Source organism: Mustelus asterias, chromosome 15 (assembly GCF_964213995.1).
Source record: "Mustelus asterias chromosome 15, sMusAst1.hap1.1, whole genome shotgun sequence".
Taxonomy (NCBI): Eukaryota; Metazoa; Chordata; class Chondrichthyes; order Carcharhiniformes; family Triakidae; genus Mustelus; species Mustelus asterias.
Genome location: NC_135815.1, coordinates 16,275,156 through 16,294,800, shown reverse-complemented (window position 1 = coordinate 16,294,800; position 19,645 = coordinate 16,275,156). Strand labels below are relative to the sequence as shown.

The following is a 19,645-nucleotide window of genomic DNA, read 5'->3' as shown; positions in this document are numbered from 1 at the left end:
AGAAGGTGTTTGGTAAAGTGCCACATCAGGGGCTTGCTAGCAATTGTGAAGCCTATGGAATTAAAGGGAAAGTGGCAACATGGATACGCAGTTGGCCGACAGACAGATAATAGAGAGTAGTGGGTGAACAGTTGTCTTTCAGCCTGGAGAACAGTGTGTGTGTGTGTGTGTGTGTTGGGGGGGGTGGGCGGGAAATTGCGATTGTGAGGTTGTGGTTTAGATACATATTTCATCTCAGAATCAAAGAAGCTTTAAATTCCCTTCTAATGCTTCAATGATACCGGAGCACATGACACCCAGGGCGGGATTTTCCGGCCGTACTTGCCCCAAGACCGGAAATTCCCACCTGAGGTCAATGGACCTGTGCATGGTCTGCCGAAAAGTCAAGTACTAGGGGACATAGGATTTAAGATGCGTGTGGAAAAGTTTAGAGGAGATGTGCGAGGCAAGGGTTTTACACAGAAGGTGGTGAATGTCTGGAAGACGCTGCCCGGGGAGGTGGTGAGAGCAGGTACGATAGAGGCACTTAAGGGGCAACTAGACGAATACATGAATAGGGTGGGAATGGAAGGATATCGACTCCTTAAGTGCATACGGTTTTAGTTTAGGCAGGCATCATGATCGGCACAGGCTTGGAGGGCCGAAGGGCCTGTTCCTGTGCTGTACTGTTCTTTGTTCTTTGATTCCCGTTGCGGGTGGGATGGGAAAATTCCACCCTGGCCAGCGTCTGAAGCACTCAAACCAAAAGAGAAAATGCTGGAAAATCTCAGCAGGTCGGGTAGCATCTTTTTGACTTTTAAAGCTTTTAGCTTTGACAAAGGGTCGTCTGGACTTGAAACGTCAGCTCTTTTCTCTCCTTAAGATGCTGCCAGACCTGCTGAGATTTTTCAGCATTTTCTCTTTTGGTTTCAGATTCCAGCATCCGCAGTCATTTGCTTTTATCTGAAGCACTCAATGCTCCTTTTCCTTACTGGCACTAACATTCTTCACCTGAATGAACACATCGTTGGCACAAAGAGGAAGTTTGAAAGTTATTGGGTTGTACTGGCCAAAGCTGAGAAACTTGTTGGCTTTCCTTTGATACTCATCCAGTGGAAGCAGCCAATTACTGTGAGATGGAACAAAGGCCACTTTGCATCCAGGAATATTATTGTAGAGATTAGCGCGATAATGTTGGGCTTGTTTTCTTGTCACTACAGCCTGGAAATGCAAAATCAGCAATCAGAATTCCTCCTCCAAATCTGCTTTGACGACAAGACCTAAGCCGAGGAAGTGACTGGTTCCCAAAGCTGGCAGAACCCCCACATGTAGAGAATCCCATAGAATCCCTACAGTGCAGAAGGAGGCCATTCAGCCCATCGAGTCTGCACCGACCACAATCCCACCCAGGCTCTATCCCCATAACCCCATGCATTTACCCTAGCTAGTCCCCCTTAATACTAAGGGGCAATTTTTAGCATGGCCAATCCACCTAACCCGCACATCTTTGGAGTGTGGGAGGAAACCGGAGCACCCGGAGGAAACCCACGCAGACACGGGGAGAATGTGCAAACTCCACACAGACAGTGACCCAAGCCGGGAATCGAACCCAGGTCCCTGGCGCTCTGAGGCAGCAGTGTTAAACACTGTGCCACCATGCCACCCAGTTGTATACTCAGTTGTCAAAAGCTTGCTTTTATACCAGTGATTATGGGAGTCTGCGATCCATGGGCCAGCTCCTAGCACTCGAGCTACTAAATCTGGCTGCCTTATCCCCTTCAGCAGGATGACAGGGCTGAAGGAACAACATTTAGCAATGTAAATATTGGGAACTGGCTCCCGGACAAGGGTCTCCTGGCACCCCACCTAAGCAAACTCCAGCATGAAAGTGGCTTAAATGTGGCTTGATTAAGAGTTCAGAATCTGTCCTACCTGAAACTTCAGGTCTAGTTTTTTTGTGGGCCTGCCCATCCAGGTACCCGTCAGTATAAATTGGCAGCAGTTTTTTGGCAATGCTCACCACCCTGTCAGCTTCATCCCTCCCTCTTCTCCTTCGAACCCCTCTCCACTGCAATGGGCCAATGGGTCAAAACATTAACGGTTTGGAAGAAGGAACTGAAGGCACTGTTGCTAAGTTTGCAGATGATACAAAGATATGTAGAGGGAGAGGTAGTATTGAGGAAGCCGGGGTGCTGCAGAAGGACTTGGACAGGATAGGAGAGTGGGCAAGGAAGTGGAGATGGAATACAATGTGGAAAAGTGTGACTTTGCGAGGAGGAATGGAGACATATGCTATTTTCTAAATGGGGAAATACTTAGGAAATCAGAAACGCAAAGGGACTTGGGAGTCCTTGTTCACGATTCCCTTCAGGTTAACGCGCAGGTTCAGTCGGCAGTTAGGAAGGCAAATGCAATGTTAGTGTTCATGTCGAGAGGGCTAGAATACAAGAGCAGGGATGTACTTCTGAGGCTGTATAAAGCTCTGGTCAGAACCCATTTGGAATATTGTGAGCAGTTTTGGGTCGCGTATCGAAGAAAGAATGTGCTGGCCTTGGAAAGGGTCCAGAGGAGGTTCACAACTATGATCCCTGGGATGAAGAGCTTGTCGTACAAGGAATGATTGAGGACTCTGGGTCTGTACTTCTTGAAGTTTAGAAGGATGAGGGGGGATCTTATTGAAACTTACAGGATACTGCAAAGCCTGGACAGAGTGGACGTGGAGAGGATGTTTCCACTTGTGGGAAAAACTAGAACCAGAAGGCACAACCTTAGGCTAAAGGGATGATCCTTTAAAACAGAGATGAGGAGGAATTTCTTCAGCCAGAGAGTGGTGAATCTGTGGAACTTTTTGCCGCAGAAGGCTGTGGAGGCCAGGTCATTGAGTGTCTTTAAGACAGAAATAGATATGTTCTTGATTAATAAGGGGATCAGGGATTATGGGGAAAATGCAGGAGAATGGGGATGAGAAAAATATCAGCCATGATTGAATGGTGGAGCAGACTCGATGGGCCAAGTGGCCTAATTCTACTCCTATGTCTTATGGGCCGCCCAGTCCATTCCATACACATGGCACCTCTTTCAACTGCCATTCACTGTTGCCCATTTTGCCCTTGTGCCGAGAATGATTTTTACCCCCCACTGTATCTAAAGTGTCCCCTCATGTCAGATCATCAGCGAATGGAGAACTCTCCATTCATAGGCTGGGATTTGCCACTCCCCCACCTCCTGGTGGAGGTGGCTCACCATTGGCCGCTGGTAAGACCTTCTGGTCCTGCCGATGCCAATGGCCATCTGGATTGCTTGCTGGCTGTGACGCCGGAGACCCCGCCGCGGGGGTGGGAGAGAGTGGCGCTTTTGGCCGGACCGGCCGACCCCAGCGACGGGAAGGGCTGGAAAATCCAGGCCATGGTTTGACTGAAGCAGAACTTCATGATGTCACACAAGGTGGAGTCCTATGGGAAACCTCTAATCCCAGACCAACGGGACAACCAAGAAGCCAATAGCAACACGTCACCGGTTAGTGCACAGGTAGAGATCACTGATTTGATTTGATTTGATTTATTATTGTCACATGTATTAATGTACAGTGAAAGTATTGTTTCACGCGCGCTATACAGACAAAGCATAGCATTCATAGAGAAGGAAAGGATAGGGGGCAGAATGTAGTGTTACAGTCATAGCTAGGGTGTAGAGAAAGATCAGCTTAATATAAGGTGGAAGAGAGTATGCCCAGGAGACGTGGGGTCCTTGATTATGCTGGCTGCTTTTCTGAGGCAGCGGGAAGTGTAGACAGAGTCAATGGATGGGAGGCTGGTTTGTGTGATGGACTGGGCTTTGTTCACGGCCCCTTGCAGTTCTTTGCGGTCTTGGACAGAGCAGGATGGCCCGGTGGCACAGTGGTTAGCACTGCTGCCTCACAGCGCCAGGGACTGGGTTCAATTCCGGCCTTGGGTCACTGTCTATGTGGAGTCTGCACGTTCTCCCCATGTCTGTGAGAGTTTCCTCGGGTGCTCCGGTTTCCTCCCACAGTCGAAAGATGTGCGGGTTAGGTTGATTGGCCATGCTAAATTGCCCCTTAGTGTCAGGGGGATTAGTAGAGTAAATATGTTGGATTAGGGGAATAGGGCCTGGTTGGTGCAGACTCGATGGGCTGAATGACCTCCTGCACTGTAGGGATTCTATGATTCAATAATGTGGCACTTTTGAAGTGTAGTCATTGTCGTAATGTTGACAACCTGTCAATCCAGCTGTGGCACGGCAAGCTCTCCCCCCTCAGCAACAAAGCAAACAGGCACCTCATCTGCTTGAGGTACAGGTTAAGGGATAGATGTTGACCAGGACACAAGAGAAACTCCCTTCTTCTTTGAACAGTGGTCATGGGATCTTTAACATCCCTTCGAGAAGGCAGAGAGGGCCTCAGTCTAACACCTCATCTGAGTTTCAGCACCTACAAAGGGGGCTGTGGGAACCCCCCCTCAGAACTGCACAGAAACACCAGCCTTGCTTTGGTGCAGCGAGAGTTTTCCAATGTCCTGGCCAATATCTGTCCCTCAACCAACACTTAAAGCTCTGACGAAGGATCATCCAGACTCAAAACATTGGCTCTATTCTTTTTTTTAGTTTTTTTATAGTCTATTTATTATTGTCACAAGTAGGTTTACATTAACACTGCAATGAAGTTACTGTGAAAATCCCCTAGTTGCCACACTCCGGCGCCTGTTCGGGTCAATCCACCCTAACCAGCACGGCTTTCGGACTGTGGGAGGAAACCGGAGCACCCGGAGAAAACCCAGGCAGACATGGGGAGAATGTGCAGACTCCGCACAGACGGTGACCCAAGCCGGGAATCGAACCCGGGTCCCTGGCGCTGTGAGGCAGCAGTGCTAACCAACTGTGCCACCTTGTTGCCCCCCTCTCTCCATGGGCACTGTCAGATCTACTGGGTGGAATGTTCCCGTCCCGCCCACCAAAGGAATGGGTGGGACCGTGCCACTCTGTTCACCTCGGGCAGTAATGTCTGACCTTGGAAGCGAGCGCGGCCGGAAAATCCCACCCGTTGGTGTTTTCCAGCACTTTCTGTTATTGTTTTGGAAGTAAGAAGTTTAACAACACCAGGTTAAAGTCCAACAGGTTTATTTGGTAGCAAAAGCCACACAAGCTTTTGCTACCTACCAAATAAACCTGTTGGACTTTAACCTGGTGTTGTTAAACTTCTTACTGTGTTTACCCCAGTCCAACGCCGGCATCTCCACATCATTGTTTTGGAATCCAGCATCTGCAGTATTTTGCCTTGACTGAAAAACCATCGACTTTTTTTTAACCTCGCTTTACCCTTGTTCAACTCTCCGCACTTGGGACTCAGGCTGCAGGACACAGTGTTTACATTGCAAGGTCCCGCGGCCCTGGGCTCCTCTCCAGCTGTGCCGTACTCTTCACACTTGCAATCTCCCACAGTTTGCACCGACCTTTCTCTGCAGTCTGGCAAGCTGCGAGTTGTTGGGGGGGTGGAGGGGAGGGGGGGGGGGGGGGGGGGGTTGCAGGGGGGAGGTCAGGAGCCAGCAGATGTTTTTGGGTTGCATCTGGAGATCAATTTGATCCATCTTTGACCCTGTTTACGTCTCCAGGTTCAGTCTCGCCGAGAGGCTGGAGCCACTTCAGAGTGAAAAAAAAAGGATGATGTGTGAACGCTTCACTGAGAGCGATAACTCACATCAGTTAATCTGCCATTGCAACATGACACTGGTTCACATCTGAAGTGAGCCAGTTCTTGCTGTGTTTTATGCTTCAGATCGTACGTATCCCCCCGCTCTCCCCCCCCCATCATTATACTTCCAAAACAATCTTTCTCATCAGTAATTTTTACAGCTTTCTTTGCCTTTGTTACTTGGTTGCCCCGATGCCACACCGTTCTGGGGGTGAGAGGGCAGGCAGACTATGCAGAGCTGCTCTGTGTCTAAATGGAGCGAGTGAAAAAGACTTCCCTGCAGTGAAACGACTCTGATTTTCCCCGGTTTCCCTCCTTTCATCGGGACGCTTGGCTTGACCCTTGACCCTCCCTGTAGTCACAAAACCGTCACCAATGTCTCACTGTGTGGGAACTCACAAATGTAGTTTTCAAGCGCTGTGTGACTTTGTTCATCCTACAACTAGCTTTTCGTAGAATTATTCGTAAAGTGGCACAGTGGTTAGCACTGCTACTTCACAGCGCCAGGAGCCTGGGTTCAATTCCAGCCTCGGGTCACTGTCTGTGCAGATTTTGCACATCCTCCCTGTGTCTGCGTGGGTTTCCTCCGGGTGCTCCGGTTTCCTCCCACACTCCAAAGATGTGCAGGTTGGGTTGATTGGCCGTGCTAAATTGCCCCTCAGTGATTCCAGGGCGTCCTGAGGTTGGGAAGGGCTCCACAGAAAGAAACATTCTTTCTTCTACCCAATGCAACACTGCCAGATAACTGCAAAATGGTGGCACAGTGGTTTGCACTGCTGCCTCACAGAGCCAGGGACCTGGGTTTGATTCCTGGCTTGGGTCACTGTCTGTGCGGAGTCTGCACGTTCTCCCCGTGTCTGTGTGGGTTTCCTCCGGATTCCTCCCACAGTCTGAAAGATGTGCTGGTTAGGGTGCATTGGCCGTGCTAAATTCTCCCTCAGTGTACCCAAACAGGCGCCGGAGTGTGACGACGAGGGGATTTTCACAGTGATTTCATTGCAGTGTTAGTGTAAGCCTACTTGTGACATTAATAACTAAACTTAAACTTTAAACTATGTGGGGAGCTCAAAGGCAACTGAAGGAATAATTTAGTTCATTTGAAAAAGTAGTTTTAGCTGTTTCCTTTTATTAACAAGTGCATGTGGGAGAGATTAAGGTTTATGAAATAAATAGCATGGCTCCGTTAATACACGCGCAAAGAAAATCTCCCAGGAGGTGTGACAGAAGCATTTGTCAAGAGGAAGTTAGGTAGTTGGAAGTCTAAGCCCCATTTTACACTAATTTTGGGCTTTCTCTTTCTGAGGGGCCTCGAACTTCCTTATCCAGAGAGCGATTAGGAAATAGAGCTCAGTTCCACAAGGAGTGGCTGAAGCGAATAGAATTGCTACAGTGCCGAGAAAGGCCATTCGGCCCATTGAGCCCACACTAACAACAATCCCACCCAGGCCCTAACCCCGTAACCCCATGTATTTACCCTGCTAACCTCCCCCGACACTAAGGGGCAATTTAAGGGAATCGAATCCGGGCCCCTGGCGCTGTGAGGCAGCAGTGCTAACCACTGTGCCACATATATACCATATTTTAAACAAAGCAAACTTGGTTTATCAAGTGCCCTATTTCACCAAAAAAAAAATTTGCTGCAACCACAATCCACTGCATTCATTCTGATTATCGAGGTTATGTGGAGATATCTTGTTATTTTAATCGTATGAATTAAATTCCAGTTCAGGTTTGTATTTTAAACCCCACGGGCGGGATTTTATAGTCTCCCTCAGGAGAGACCGGAAATTCCTGCCCGTGGCCTACGGAGATTTCCGTTGTCGGACCCTTGCCCGTGCTGATTCCGTGGCGGGCGAGGTGGGACAATTCCGGCCAAGGTGTGACTTGTCAACCCTACCGACTGATTGCAGAACTTGACTCCTCCTGAGTTTACCCTGAGTGGATCCCGTCTCTCGCTGTAAGATTTATAACCGTGTTTTGACTTTGTGGGGACCAGCCTGACCATTGTAACATCTTATTTGCAGATGTCGACGAGTGCACAAACGGCACGGTGTGTGGCAGCCACGGCTTCTGTGAAAACACAGCTGGATCCTTCCAATGTCTCTGCGACCAGGGCTTTCAGGACATGCTGGATGGGAAAGGGTGTATGGGTGAGTCCCCGCTCTTTTTCATTCCTCAAAGGCCGATCCACAGCGCTGCTGTTCAAACAACCTGCGGCGGGAGGGAAGCACATTCCAGGGATAACGGCGAGTCCTGACAGGTGGATGGATGGGGTGGCCAAGTGCAGTCACAAAACTGGAGCACAGAGTTCAGCCTCGCAGTCTGGGAGAAAGAACTGGGTCGTACTTTGCCAGCGGCCATTTTAACCCATCCTGTGAGATGGTAGCGAGTTCATCCATGTAATCCTCTGCTCTTTGCATACACATTGTTGCGGCTAACACTGCAGATTCCAGAATCATAGATCATAGAATCACTACAGTGCAGAAGGAGGCCACTCGGCCCATCGAGTCTGCACCGACAACCATCCCCACAACCCCACACATTTACCCCGCTAATCCTGCTAACCTCCACATCCCGGGACACTAAGGGGCAATTTTGCATGGCCAATCCACCTAACCTACACATCTTTGGACTGGGGGAGGAAACCGGAGCACCGGGAGGAAACCCACGCAGACACGGGGGAAAACGTGCAGACTCTGCACAGAGTGCTACCCATGCCGGGAATCGAACCCGGGTCCCTGGAGCTGTGAGGCAGCAGTGCTAACTGAAGAACAAAGAACAAAGAACAAAGAACAGGACAGCACAGGAAACAGGCCCTTCGGCCCTCCAAGCCTGTGCCGCTCCTTGGTCCAACTAGACCAATCGTTTGTATCCCTCCATTCCCAGGCTGCTCATGTGACTATCCAGGTAAGTCTTAAACGATGTCAGCGTGCCTGCCTCCACCACCCTACTTGGCAGCGCATTCCAGGCCCCCACCACCCTCTGTGTAAAAAACGTCCCTCTGATGTCTGAGTTATACTTCGCCCCTCTCAGCTTGAGCCCATGACCCCTCGTGATCGTCACCTCCGACCTGGGAAAAAGCTTCCCACTGTTCACCCTATCTATACCCTTCATAATCTTGTATACCTCTATTAGATCTCCCCTCATTCTCCGTCTTTCCAAGGAGAACAACCCCAGTCTACCCAATCTCTCCTCATAGCTAAGACCCTCCATACCAGGCAACATCCTGGTAAACCTTCTCTGCACTCTCTCCAATGCCTCCACGTCCTTCTGGTAGTGCGGCGACCAGAACTGGACGCAGTACTCCAAATGTGGCCTAACCAGCGTTCTATACAGCTGCATCATCAGACTCCAGCTTTTATACTCTATACCCCGTCCTATAAAGGCAAGCATACCATATGCCTTCTTCACCACCTTCTCCACCTGTGTTGCCACCTTCAAGGATTTGTGGACTTGCACACCTAGGTCCCTCTGTGTTTCTATACTCCTGATGACTCTGCCATTTATTGTATAACTCCTCCCTACATTATTTCTTCCAAAATGGATCACTTCGCATTTATCCGGATTAAATTCCATCTGCCACCTCTCCGCCCAATTTTCCAGCCTATCTATATCCTGCTGTATTGCCCGACAATGCTCTTCGCTATCCGCAATTCCAGCCATCTTCGTGTCATCCGCAAACTTGCTGATTACACCAGTTACACCTTCTTCCAAATCATTTATATATATCACAAATAGCAGAGGTCCCAGTACAGAGCCCTGCGGAACACCACTGGTCACAGACCTCCAGCCGGAAAAAGACCCTTCGACCACTACCCTCTGTCTCCTATGGCCAAGCCAGTTCTCCACCCATCTAGCCACTTCTCCTTGTATGAAGCTAACTCACCAAGGCAAATACCAAAGATCTTAAAATATTTAAGGAGATGAAGCGCTTTGTGAAAAAAATCAGTAAGTACACAAGTCATAAATAGCTGACAACAGGATTGGCCAGTGAAACATGTGCCCTTATTTAACACTCCACCACCAGCTGGTGTTTAGGCAGAGTTTGGGTGGAGAATGGGGAAGTTGCAGGGACCGGATTCCCTTTGGGTTCCTGCCAGCCCTGACCACACGGGGATTTTGAGCCCCCGCCTGCCCTCATTGAGGGCCCTAAATGGCCAATTTATGGTCAACTAAGGGGCGTTTCCCACTCAGCCTCAATTTTTATTTTTAGGCTGGCAGGAGGATTGAACCTCCGTGGGGGAAGGCCGGAAGAATCAAAGTTAGATCTTGGAGCGGGGGTAGGGCGAGAAGGGGGAAGGGTGGGGCGTCACCATCAGAAGCCCCCGTCTGACTGGGAGTGTTCTCCTCTTATGGCCCAGTGACCGCCAGACCTCCCCCCAACCCCCACAGCAACTACTCCCCTGGGACTCTGAAACAAAGACAGAAAATGCTGGAAACTCTCAGCAGGTCTGACAGCATCTGCGGGGGACGAGAATAGAGCCAACGTTTCGAGTCTGGATGACCCTTCGTCAGAAACTCTGAGTGTACCCCCAGGCCTTGTTTAAGAAACAACAAAGAACGACTAAGAAAGCGATAAAGAAAGGAAAGATAGGTTATGAAGCTAGGCTAGCTCTAAATATAAAAAATGATAGTAAAAGCTTTTACAAATATATAAAAAGGAATAGAGTGGCAAGAGTGAATGTTGGACCCTTGGAGGACGAGAGGGGGGATTTAATAGTGGGAAATGAGGAAATGGCTGAAACTTTAAATAAGTTTTTTGTGTCGGTCTTCATGGTGGAAGACACAAATAGTTTACCGAATATTAACGATAGAGGGTTGGTAGGAGGAGAGGTACTCAAGACAATTAATGTTACCAGGGAGGCAGTGCTTGGTAGACTAACGGGACTGAAGGTGGACAAGTCCCCGAGCCCGGATGGAATGCATCCCAGGGTACTGAAAGAAATGTCAGAGGTAATAGTGGATGTGTTAGTGGTTATTTATCAAAATTCGTTGGATTCTGGGGTAGTGCCGGCGGATTGGAAAATGGCTAATTTTACGCCGCTGTTTAAAAAAGGAAATAGACAAAAGGCGGGTAACTACAGGCGGTTAGCTTAACGTCTGTAGTTGGGAAAATACTGGAATCCATCATTAAAGAAGAAATAGCAGGCCATCTGGATAAGAATGGTAGCAGACGCAGCATGGATTCATGAGGGGAAAGTCGTGCTTGACGAACTTGTTGGATTTTTATGAAGATGTGACTAGTGCGGTTGACGGAGGGGAACCGGTGGATGCGGTGTTTTTGGATTTCCAAAAGGCGTTTGATAAGATGCCTCACAAAAGGTTGCTGAAGAAGATTGGGTCACACGGAGTTGGGGGTAGGGTGTTAGCGTGGATTGGGGATTGGTTATCTGACAGGAAGCAGAGAGTCGGAATAAATGGGTGCTTTTCTGGTTGGCAGATGGTAACTAGTGGCGTGCCGCAGGGATCGGTACTGGGGCCTCAACTATTTACCATTTATATAGACGATCTGGAGGAGGGGACTGAGTGTAGGGTAACAAAGTTTGCAGACGACACAAAGATAAGTGGAAAAGTGAATCGTGTGGAGGGCGTAGAAGGTCTGCAGAGAGATTTGGACAGGCTGAGTGAGTGGGTGAGGATCTGGCAGATGGAGTATAACATTAACAAATGTGAGGTTATTCACTTTGGAAGAAATAATAGCAAATTGGATTATTATCTAAATGGAAAGAAATTACAACATGCTGCTGTGCAGAGGGACCTGGGGGTCCTTGTACATGAGACGCAAAAACCCAGTCTGCAGGTGCAACAGGTGATCAAGAAGGCAAATGGGATGTTGGCCTATATTGCAAGGGGGATAGAATATAAAAGCAGAGATGTCTTGCTGCATCTGTACAGGGCATTGGTGAGGCCGCAGCTGGAATACTGTGTGCAGTATTGGTCCCTTTATTTGCGGAAGGATATATTGGCCTTGGAGGGAGTGCAGAGAAGGTTCACCAGGTTGATACCAGAGATGAGGGGTGTTGATTATGAGGGGAGACTGAACAGATTGGGTTTGTACTCGTTGGAATTTAAAAGGCTGAGGGGGGATCTTATAGAGACCTATAAGATAATGAAGGGGCTGGATAGGGTAGAGATGGAGAGATTCTTTCCACTTAGAAAGGAAACTAGTACTAGAGGGCACAGCCTCAAAATAAAGGGGGGTCAGTTTAGGACAGAGTTGAGGAAGAACTTCTTCTCTCAGAGGATGGTGAATCTCTGGAATTCTCTGCCCACTGAAGTGGTGGAGGCTACCTCGTTGAATATGTTTAAATCACGGATAGATGGATTCCTGATCGGTAAGGGAATTAGGCGTTATAAGGATCAGGCGGGTAAGTGGAACTGATCCACTTCAGATCAGCCATGATCTTATTGAATGGCGGGGCAGGCTCGAGGGGCTAGATGGCCTACTCCTGCTCCTATTTCTTATGTTCTTATGTTCCCCGTCCTGGTACCCCTCACACTTACCTCGCAATCCGTCTCCGACATTTAGGCTCAGGCCTAAACAATAGCAATCCAATTATAATCAACATAAATGAATCATGCATGAACAGCCAAATAGTATCAGAATAGACTGAAGCTCTTCTTCTGTCCACTGCAGCGTGATCGCTACAGGGATTGGGAAGCTGCTGACCGGCAGCTCTCTAAGGCGGGACTTCCTCTGGAGTGGGTGGGGGTGTGGGGGGGGGTGGGGGGGGGGGGGCGGTGCAGCAATACGCTCTGTAAAATTCAACCCATATTCTAGAGTTCTACAATAAATTGCTACCAGCAAATAAATCCACTCACACGGGCGGCCCGGTGGCACAGTGTGTTAACACTGCTGCCTCACAGCGCCAGGGACCCGGGTTCAATTCCCAGCTTGGGTCACTGTCTCTGCTGAGTCTGCGTATTCTCCCCGTGTCTGCTTGGGTTTCCTCCGGGTGCTCCTGTTTCCTCCCACCGTACGAAAGACGTGCTGGTTAAGTGCATTGGTCGTGCTAAATTCTCCCTCCCGAACAGGCGTCAGAGTGTGGCGACCAGGGGAGTTTCACAGTAACTTTATTGCAGTGTTAATGTAAGCCTACATGTGAGACTGATGAATAAATTTTTAAAACGACAGTATTCTGCTTTAACAGAGCATTCACAGCACAAGAAGTGGCCACTTGGCCCGACAGGTTGATGCCAGTGACACAAGCCCTTTCCCACCCTGCATTATCCAACACTATAGTAATATCCTTCTAGCCCCCCCCCCCCTCGTGTTGACCCAGCTCCGCCTCTGACGGTTTTGCAGTACGTGGGTGAGTTAATCCTCTCGGGTGAAATCCTGTCACAGCCCTGTCACAATGGGATGTCTGCCTGCCTCCTGCTCTGGTGCTGACCTTGACCCATTTCGCTGCTGTCCTTATTGTCTGTAGCAGTGGGGCTTCTGCCAAGGCAGCTGAAGAGACAAATACTCTTTACAACCTGGTCTTCCTGAGTGGAGGAAATACAGTCGCCTCCCCTCCATTTAAAAAAAAATTTCATTTGTGGGACATGGGTGTCGCTGTCTGGCCAGCATTTATTGTGTGGAGATGCCGGCGTTGGACTGGGGTAAACACAGTAAGAAGTTTAACAACACCAGGTTAAAGTCCAACAAGTTTATTTGGTAGCAAAAGCCACACAAGCTTTCGAGGCTCTGAGCCCCTTCTTCAGGTGAGTGGGAATTCTGTTCACAAACAGAACTTATAAGACACAGACTCAATTTACATGAATAATGGTTGGAATGCGAATACTTACAACTAATCAAGTCTTTAAGAAACAAAACAATGGGAGTGGAGAGAGCATCAAGACAGGCTAAAAAGATGTGTATTGTCTCCAGACAAGACAGCCAGTGAAACTCTGCAGGTCCACGCAACTGTGGGAGTTACAAATAGTGTGACATAAATTCTGATTCTAGGATCGCATGATAAAGACTCAGGAGGAAAAAAGCAGAAATATTTATGTGAAATAGTGTGACATAAACCCAATATCCCGGTTGAGGCCGTCCTTGTGTGTGCGGAACTTGGCTATCAGTTTCTGCTCCGCGACTCTGCGCTGTCGTGTGTCGCGAAGGCCGCCTTGGAGAACGCTTACCCGAATATCAGAGGCCGAATGCCCGTGACCGCTGAAGTGCTCCCCAACAGGAAGAGAACAGTCTTGCCTGGTGATTGTCGAGCGGTGTTCATTCATCCGTTGTCGCAGCGTCTGCATAGTTTCCCCAATGTACCATGCCTCGGGACATCCTTTCTTGCAGCGTATCAGGTAGACAACGTTGGCCGAGTTGCAAGAGTATGTACCGTGTACCTGGTGGATGGTGTTCTCACGTGAGATGATGGCATCTGTGTCGATGATCCGGCACGTCTTGCAGAGGTTGCTGTGGCAGGGTTGTGTGGTGTCTTGGTCACTGTTCTCCTGAAGGCTGGGTAGTTTGCTGCGGACAATGGTCTGTTTGAGGTTGTGCGGTTGTTTGAAGGCAAGAAGTGGGGGTGTGGGGATGGCCTTGGCGAGATGTTCGTCTTCATCAATGACATGTTGAAGGCTCCGGAGGAGATGCCGTAGCTTCTCCGCTCCGGGGAAGTACTGGACAACGAAGGGTACTCTGTCCACTGTGTCCCGTGTTTGTCTTCTGAGGAGGTCGGTGCGGTTTTTCGCTGTGGCGCGTTGGAACTGTTGATCAATGAGTCTAGCGCCATATCCTGTTCTTATGAGGGCATCTTTCAGCGTCTGGAGGTGTCTGTTGCGATCCTCCTCATCCGAGCAGATCCTGTGTATACGGAGGGCTTGTCCGTAGGGGATGGCTTCTTTAACGTGTTTAGGGTGGAAGCTGGAGAAGTGGAGCATCGTGAGGTTATCCGTGGGCTTGCGGTACAGTGAGGTGCTGAGGTGACCGTCCTTAATGGAGATGCGCGTGTCCAAGAATGCAACCGATTCCGGAGAGTAGTCTATGGTGAGCCTGATGGTGGGATGGAACTTGTTGATGTCATCATAGAGTTGTTTCAGTCTTGCAACTCGGCCAACGTTGTCTACCTGATACGCTGCAAGAAAGGATGTCCCGAGGCATGGTACATTGGGGAAACTATGCAGACGCTGCGACAACGGATGAATGAACACCGCTCGACAATCACCAGGCAAGACTGTTCTCTTCCTGTTGGGGAGCACTTCAGCGGTCACGGGCATTCGGCCTCTGATATTCGGGTAAGCGTTCTCCAAGGCGGCCTTCGCGACACACGACAGCGCAGAGTCGCGGAGCAGAAACTGATAGCCAAGTTCCGCACACACAAGGACGGCCTCAACCGGGATATTGGGTTTATGTCACACTATTTCACATAAATATTTCTGCTTTTTTCCTCCTGAGTCTTTATCATGCGATCCTAGAATCAGAATTTATGTCACACTATTTGTAACTCCCACAGTTGCGTGGACCTGCAGAGTTTCACTGGCTGTCTTGTCTGGAGACAATACACATCTTTTTAGCCTGTCTTGATGCTCTCTCCACTCCCATTGTTTTGTTTCTTAAAGACTGGATTAGTTGTAAGTATTCGCATTCCAACCATTATTCATGTAAATTGAGTCTGTGTCTTATAAGTTCTGTTTGTGAACAGAATTCCCACTCACCTGAAGAAGGGGCTCAGAGCCTCGAAAGCTTGTGTGGCTTTTGCTACCAAATAAACCTGTTGGACTTTAACCTGGTGTTGTTAAACTTCTTACAGCATTTATTGCCCATCCCTAGAAAACTGTCCTAGAACTCGGATAGCTCATGCAATGCCGGTGAACCTCCGTGGGGGAAGGCCGGAAGAATCAAAGTTAGATCTTGGAACGGGGCTAGAGCAGCGGGGGGGGGGGGGGGGGGGGGCGTCACCATCAGAAGCCCCCGTATGACTGGGCGTGTCCTCCTCTTAAGGCCCAGTGACCGCCAGACCTCCCCCCCCATCCCCACAGCAGCTACTCCCCTGGGACTCTGAAACAGAGGGCAGTTGAGAATCAACCACATTGCTGTGGCTCTCGAGTCACATGTGGGCCAGACCAGGTAAGGACGGCAGATTTCCTTCCCTAAAGGGACATTAGTGAACCAGATGGGTTTTTAAAAAAGTATTTATTTATTAGTCACAAGTAGGCTTACATTAACACTGCAATGAAGTTACTGTGAAACCCCCCTGGTCACCACACTCTGTTGCCTGTTCGGGTACACTGAGGGAGAATTTACCATGTGCTAGATTCCAGCAGTGGGCTGGTGTTCCTCCTGTATCGAATTAGCATGGCATTTGAAATGGGAAATTTGACATTTTCCGCACTTGACTTTGTTTGTGCTTGTTTGGGGCAGCTCCTTGCAACGCTGGCTGTTAATTTACAGCAGAAAACCCTCTATAAATGTAACTTCAACGGGAAAGACTCACATCCCAGAAAGTTTATTAATTAATGTCACAAGTAGTCTTACATTAACACTGCAATGAAGTTACTCTGAAAACCCTCCAGTCGGCACACTGCAGGTACAGTGAGGGAGAATTTAGCACGGCCAATGCACCTAACCAGCACGTCTTTCAGACTGTGGGAAGAAACCGGAGCACCCGGAGGAAACCGACGCAGACATGGGGAGAACATGCAGACTCCGCACAGACAATGAACCCAAGCTGGGAACCGAACCCGGGTCCCTGGCGCTGTGAGGCAGCAGTGCTAACCCACTGCGCCACCGTGCTGCCCAAAGTAGATCTGTAAAACCTTTATCGGCAGAACGGCTTCCAAGTCCCACAGTTCTCAACCTGAACACTCTTGTTTATATAATATTAAATAAAACTTAGCTTTTTTAGGTATGTGCTACAAACTGATCCGTTTTGGTGACCACATAGAATCATTGAAAGATGTTGTCACACACAGCTGTTGGGTTCACAGCGACTGCACGAGGCTGATTGAGATGTCAGTCTTGTCAAGAGATTCTGGCAGTAATCTTTGCCATGCGGGTGACTGCCAGCAGTATTCCCCTGCATTTATAGCCCAGGTAACAAGACCGTGTTCTCAGTAGGGCCGTAAATATAAAGCAGTCACTAATAAATCCAATAAGGAATTCGGAAGAAACTTCCTTATCCAGCGAGCGATTAGGAAATGGAACTCGCTACCACAAGGAGTGGCTGAAGCGAATAGAATTGCTACAGTGCAGAGAGACGCCATTCAGCCCATCGAGCCCACACTAACAACAATCCCACCCAGGCCCTATCCCCGCAACCCCATGTATTTACCCTACTAACCTCCCCTGACACTAAGGGGCAATTTAGCACGGCCAATGAATCTAACCAGCACATCTTTCAGAATGTGGGAGGAAACCGGAGCACCCGGAGGAAACCCACACAGACAACGGGGAGAATGTGCAGACTCCACACAGACAGTGACCCGAGGCTGGAATCGAACCCGGGTCCCTGGCGCTGTGAGGCAGCAGCGCCAACCACTGTGCTGCCCATTCCATGGACTCTGATTGGCTCGCAGGTTCCGGGACCAACTGTCCATCCCTCCTGCCTGAGCCTTTGCGGTGATTGGCATTACCTGACCGTGAAGGCTATCGCTGCAGAACTCGAACCTGCTCCTCCAACACTACATTCTGCACCCTCCCCTCACCACTATGTACTCTATGAACGGTATGCTCTGCCTGAATAGCACGCAAGAAACAATGCTTTTCACTGTATACCAATACATTTTTTTAAGTTGTTTTTTTATTCATTTGTGGGACATGGGCGTCGCTGGCTGGGCCAGCATTTATTGCCCATCCCTAGTTGCCCTTGGAGGGCAGTTGAGAGTCAACCACATTGCTGTGGCTCTGGAGTCACATGTAGGCCAGACCAGGTAAGGACGGCGATTTCTTTCCCTAAAGGACATTAGTGAACCAGATGGGTTTTTCCGACAATCCACAATAGTTTCATGGTCATCAGTAGATTCATAGTTCCAGATTTCTTTTAATTGAATTCAAATTGCACCGTCTGCCGTGGCGGGATTCGAACCCAGAACATTAGCTGAGTTTCTGGATTAATCGTCTAGCGATAATACCACGAGGCCAGCACCTCCCCATGCGACAATAATAAATCAAATCAAATCTCCAAAAATACACGAGGCCGATCGTGTGCTGGGGAGGGGAGCGCATTGGATAACGATCGGTGCACGGCCGGCCCGCCCTGTCTGATCTTTCCTTCCCAGTCCCCCAGGGGGGGGAGCTGAGAGCCGTCAGTGTACCCCACCTCCTCCCCACCCAGCCTCCCACCATCCGGACTTGAGATCAAATAGCCCCCTTCCGGAGGCGGGTGGTACGAAGAATGCGAAAAAGGGGGAGATCGTTCGGAGTGATATTGGACTTGGCGAGGGGGATTGGGAACACTTGTCGGGAGTGCGGCAATCTTATAAACCATCTTGAAACCACGGTAATTGAATACTTAAGGAGAAAAAGAAAGACGGCCTCCTTATTAAACATAAAGTGGGTGATAATTTGCGCTTCAGTGCAGCTGCAGCCACAGCTCGTCAAGTGGAATTTATTTCCTGGCATTTACGAAGTCGGATTAATCAAATGTGAAAGCCAAGATTATTTGTAAAAAAAACAAAAGAAGTAAAAATGTAAATCTATAAGGACGAATTTCACGTCTCGAATGAGGTTCTGTTGAGAACCGACTGACCACAAGCTATTGGCAGCCGGAAATACTGTCTGGCGCTCGATGCGCACTCTCTGCTCGGAGTTTGATAAAATACCTCCTTAAAGCAAAAAAAAAAGACTCCGCAGACATTTGGCCCGTTTTGCAGACTAGTTTTTTTCTTTTTGAAAAAAAATTGCTTTCACTGGCTCAGGGTTCTTCGCTCTGTCAAGCTGTGTGTGTATCGCAAGTGAGAAATCCCAGTGCTCCAATTTCACTCTGAAACACGGTTATAACAGGCTGTCCGTCATTGCCTCGTCTGTGTGTCAGTGCACAAACCGCAACGCCCCGGGCCCTCCGTCACGCTGACAGCTCGGCACGCCATTCTGTCATCGGGCCCACTCAGAGGATGGAGGTTCCTCCTCGGAAGCCTCGTGGGTCCATTGCCCCGGCACGGGGCAGCGGGCGCTGAGAGAGGACCTCTCCACCAGTGAGGCAAGGTGATTCGGGGGCCGGGCAGGTTTAGGAGAATAGGAGAACCTGTTAGAAAATTGCGAAGCGACCCAGAGGTTCACAGGGAGGGTGGAAATCTTTCACGGCTGCTATACCTGTTGCAAAGCTCTGCGTAATACATCTCCATTTCTGGGTGAAAAACACCTACGCAGGGAAACAAGAATACAAGCAAAGTTAATTTATTAGTGTCACAAGTAGGCTCACATTAACACGGCAATGAAGATGCTGTGAATATCCCCTAGTCGCCACACTCTGGCGCCTGTACGGGTTACACTGAGGGAGAATTTAGCACGGCCCAATGCACCCTAACCAGCACGTCTTTCAGACTGTGGGAGGAAACCGGAGCACCTGGAGGGGACCCACGCAGACACAGGGAGAACGTGCAGACTCCACACAGACAGTGACCCAAGCCGGGAATCGAACCCGGGTCCCTGGCGCTGTGAGGCAGCAGTGCCAACCACTGTGCCACCGTGCCACCCTATAGAATAATCCAGTAATGTTGCTCATCAATTTAAAGAATGACTTCTAATGGAGCTGGCTACAGCAAAGTTTTATGTTTTATGCAACAATGTGACTTTTTTGATTTGATTTGATTTATGCGATACAGTGAAAAGTATTGTTTCTTGCACACTATACAGGCAAAACATGCCATTCATAGAATACGTAGGTTTACTTATTAGTGTCACAAGTAGGCTTACATTGACACTGCAATCCCCCAGTTGCTACACTCCGGCACCTGTTCGGGTTACACTGAGGGAGAATTTAGCACGGCCAATGCACCCTAACCAGCACGTCTTTCAAACTGTGGGAGGAA

At 49.1% G+C, this 19,645-nt stretch overlaps 1 protein-coding gene across 4 annotated transcripts in view; it reads left to right on the top strand.

Annotated features, from left to right (window-relative positions):
- Positions 1-19,645, top strand: part of ltbp1 (latent transforming growth factor beta binding protein 1) — a 356,653-nt gene that overhangs the window by 262,455 nt on the left and 74,553 nt on the right. For all 4 annotated transcript variants that reach the window (XM_078229547.1, XM_078229548.1, XM_078229550.1 and 1 more), the window contains one exon: positions 7,708-7,833. In XM_078229547.1, the coding sequence (XP_078085673.1) occupies positions 7,708-7,833 (126 nt within the window). The remainder of the gene's footprint in view (positions 1-7,707; positions 7,834-19,645) is intronic.